This window comes from Rutidosis leptorrhynchoides, chromosome 3 (assembly GCF_046630445.1).
Source record: "Rutidosis leptorrhynchoides isolate AG116_Rl617_1_P2 chromosome 3, CSIRO_AGI_Rlap_v1, whole genome shotgun sequence".
Taxonomy (NCBI): Eukaryota; Viridiplantae; Streptophyta; class Magnoliopsida; order Asterales; family Asteraceae; genus Rutidosis; species Rutidosis leptorrhynchoides.
In genome coordinates this window covers 682094880-682097582 of record NC_092335.1, presented here as the reverse complement: position 1 = coordinate 682097582, position 2703 = coordinate 682094880, and the positions used below count along the sequence as shown (strand labels likewise).

Here is a 2703-nt window from a genome sequence, read left to right as displayed (position 1 = left end):
CATTCACTAAGCTTTATGCTTACCCCTCTCGTTGTTTACCTTTTTACAGGTATTGTGTTACGAAGCTAACTAGTTGTTAGACTAGATGCTTAGGAGCGCTTGGGCTCGATGGGGTAGCTTTTGGATATATGAATGTGGATTGGGGATCGGTAGTCCCCGGGATTATGCTCTTGGTATCGGGTTGGGTTGTAGAGTCCTAATCCGTCTAAAGATATAAATGGGTCGAAATCGCTATATTATTGTAAGACGGGTCGTTGTGGGCCCGGTGTAGTAAAACTTGTTTTTATTGTGGAAATATCTTAGTTTTACTTAATATGTCATGTTGTGAAAAGGTTTTTGTTTAAAAGTGTCGGGAAGCGGGTTTTCCGCTCATGTAAGTTGGACCCCGGAGACAGCAAACTTTAGTTCATTTGGACGCCGTCCAGGTCTTCTTTGCTGGACGCCGTCTAGATAACTGGACGCCGTCCAGATGTACTGCATCAGAAAATTTTTTTAGTGTGTTTTTAAGATAACGAAGTCGGGTCGTTACAAAAAATAACTTAATATATAACTTAAAAATTGCATCCAAGTCCCTCATGTTCTCTTTTCTTCTTTTCAACAGCAGCACCAAAGAACCATCTTTTACACTTTAGCCACAACTTTAGCTTTGACAAAATGACTCCATGGTCCCTGCACATCTTAAGCCAGAATTTAGAACATGTGAAACATATCATAATTAGATTGTTATTCAATTTAACATCCCCCTCAATCTAACTATGAAAGATATTAAACAAAGTTAACCTTTCACACAACAAGTTATGTTGTGGTCCACTTAATCCTTTAGTAAAAATATCAAAAAGATTTTCACTTGAAATTACAAGAGATGTCTCAATTATATTATTACTAATTTTTTCTCTTACAAAATGTAAATCAATTTCAAAGTGCTTTGTTCTTTCATGAAAAACAGGATTTTTTGCGATTTGTAAAGCAGATTTGTTATCACAAAAAACCTTTATTGGAAGAATAGTATTAACTTTCAAATATGTTAAAACTTTTAAAATCCAAATAGCTTCACAAGTTACAGAAGCAAGATTTCTGTACTCTGCTTCTGCAGATGACCTAGAAATAGTTGATTGTTTCTTGCTTTTCCATGAAATCAAATTATTTCCCATAAAAATACAGAATTCAGTAACAGATTTTCTAAGCATACTGCCTTTTGCATAGTAAGAATAAAAAAAAGCAGTGATAACAAAATCATTATTTCTTTTAACAGTAATACCCCAGGACAGCCTTTTAGATATCCTAACACCCTAAAAGCAGCTTTTAAGTGAGACGTAAGTGGTGCATGCATAAATTGACTTAACAATCTACAACATAAGAAATATCAGGTCTGGTAAGAGTAATATAAATCAATTTTCCAACAAGCTTTTGATATTCACTTATATTTTCAAGAGGTAAGTCAGATAAGTCATGATTATCTAAATTAGAAAATACAACACCACTTTCTAAAGGAGTAATGGCAGGTTTACATCCTAACAAACCAAATTCAGAAATAACTTCAAGACAATACTTTCTTTGTGATAAAACCAAACAATCATTGTTATCAAGTAATTCAATACGAAGAAAGTATTTAAGATGTCCTAAATCTTTAATTCTAAACTTGGTTTTAAGAAACAATTTACATTCATCAATAATTTTGGTGTTACTTCCAGTTAAAATGATATCATCAACATAAACAAGTAGATACAAGCAGTCAGTTTCAGAAACTTTAACAAATAAAGAATAATCATTAATACTTTGTATAAATCCAAATCTATATAGATCATCACAAAAATTTTCATTCCATTTTCTAGGAGCTTGTTTTAAACCATACAGAGACTTGGTTAATTTACATACTTGATAACGCCAAAATTATACATGTTTATTGTCGTTATTTCGATCCAATGTTGTTCCATTTGTATGTAATTGTTATACGTATGTATTGTAATTCATGTACATTTGTAAAAAGTCCTTTGTGAATGAATAAATGAAGACCAACAGCGAAAACAGAGTTAAAACGAAGATCGAATGCGTAAAATAGCCCGAAACCACTGAAACAGGTCCAAATGTGGCTCATCTCTCTTAGATGCGGCGCATCTTTACACCAAATAACTCCCGACAGTTTCAGATGCGGAGCATGAAGACTTCTGGGCCAAAATAGCAACAGATGCGGCGCATCTGAGATGGATGCGGTGCATCCAAGCCAGATGCGGCGCATTTGACCCCCTGCCGACAGTCCTGAGTGCAGAATCGAGCTGGAATCTACTAAACGTAAAGAGATGCGGCGCATCCCAAAGAGATGCGGCGCATCTGGTCACTTTCTGGCCAAAATACCTAACTTTTGAGGCTATTTAATGAAGCAAATGGTTACTTACTTGGGAGACCTTCACTACTACGTTCTCCCCCAGTTTTAAGACGATTTTCAAGGTCCAAGGAAGGCTGCAAGTTAATCTCCACTCTTTCAACATCAATATTAAGCTAGGATCATTTATCGCAATTGGTACTATTGTTCTATATATTTTTAACATGAATTCAACTTGTATTTACTGTTTCATTAGTTCTACTATGATTATGTTAGGCTAAAAGCCTTGTGTGTTTGCTTCAATGTAAGATTTATGGCTTGGGATTGTTCTATACTTTGATGTTATGCTAGTTATTCATATTTTTGATTGATTTAATTATCTA

General features: G+C 34.6%; 1 protein-coding gene across 1 annotated transcript; it reads right to left on the bottom strand.

Annotated features, from left to right (window-relative positions):
• Positions 1-551: 551 nt before the first annotated feature.
• LOC139902679 (uncharacterized mitochondrial protein AtMg00810-like) lies at positions 552-1898 on the bottom strand. The gene is made up of 4 exons (XM_071885284.1): positions 1876-1898; positions 1344-1792; positions 1062-1192; positions 552-677 (listed from the first exon to the last, which is right to left on the bottom strand). Exons 1-4 carry the CDS (start codon positions 1896-1898, stop codon positions 552-554), a joined length of 729 nt encoding a protein of 242 aa, XP_071741385.1.
• Positions 1899-2703: the final 805 nt, after the last annotated feature.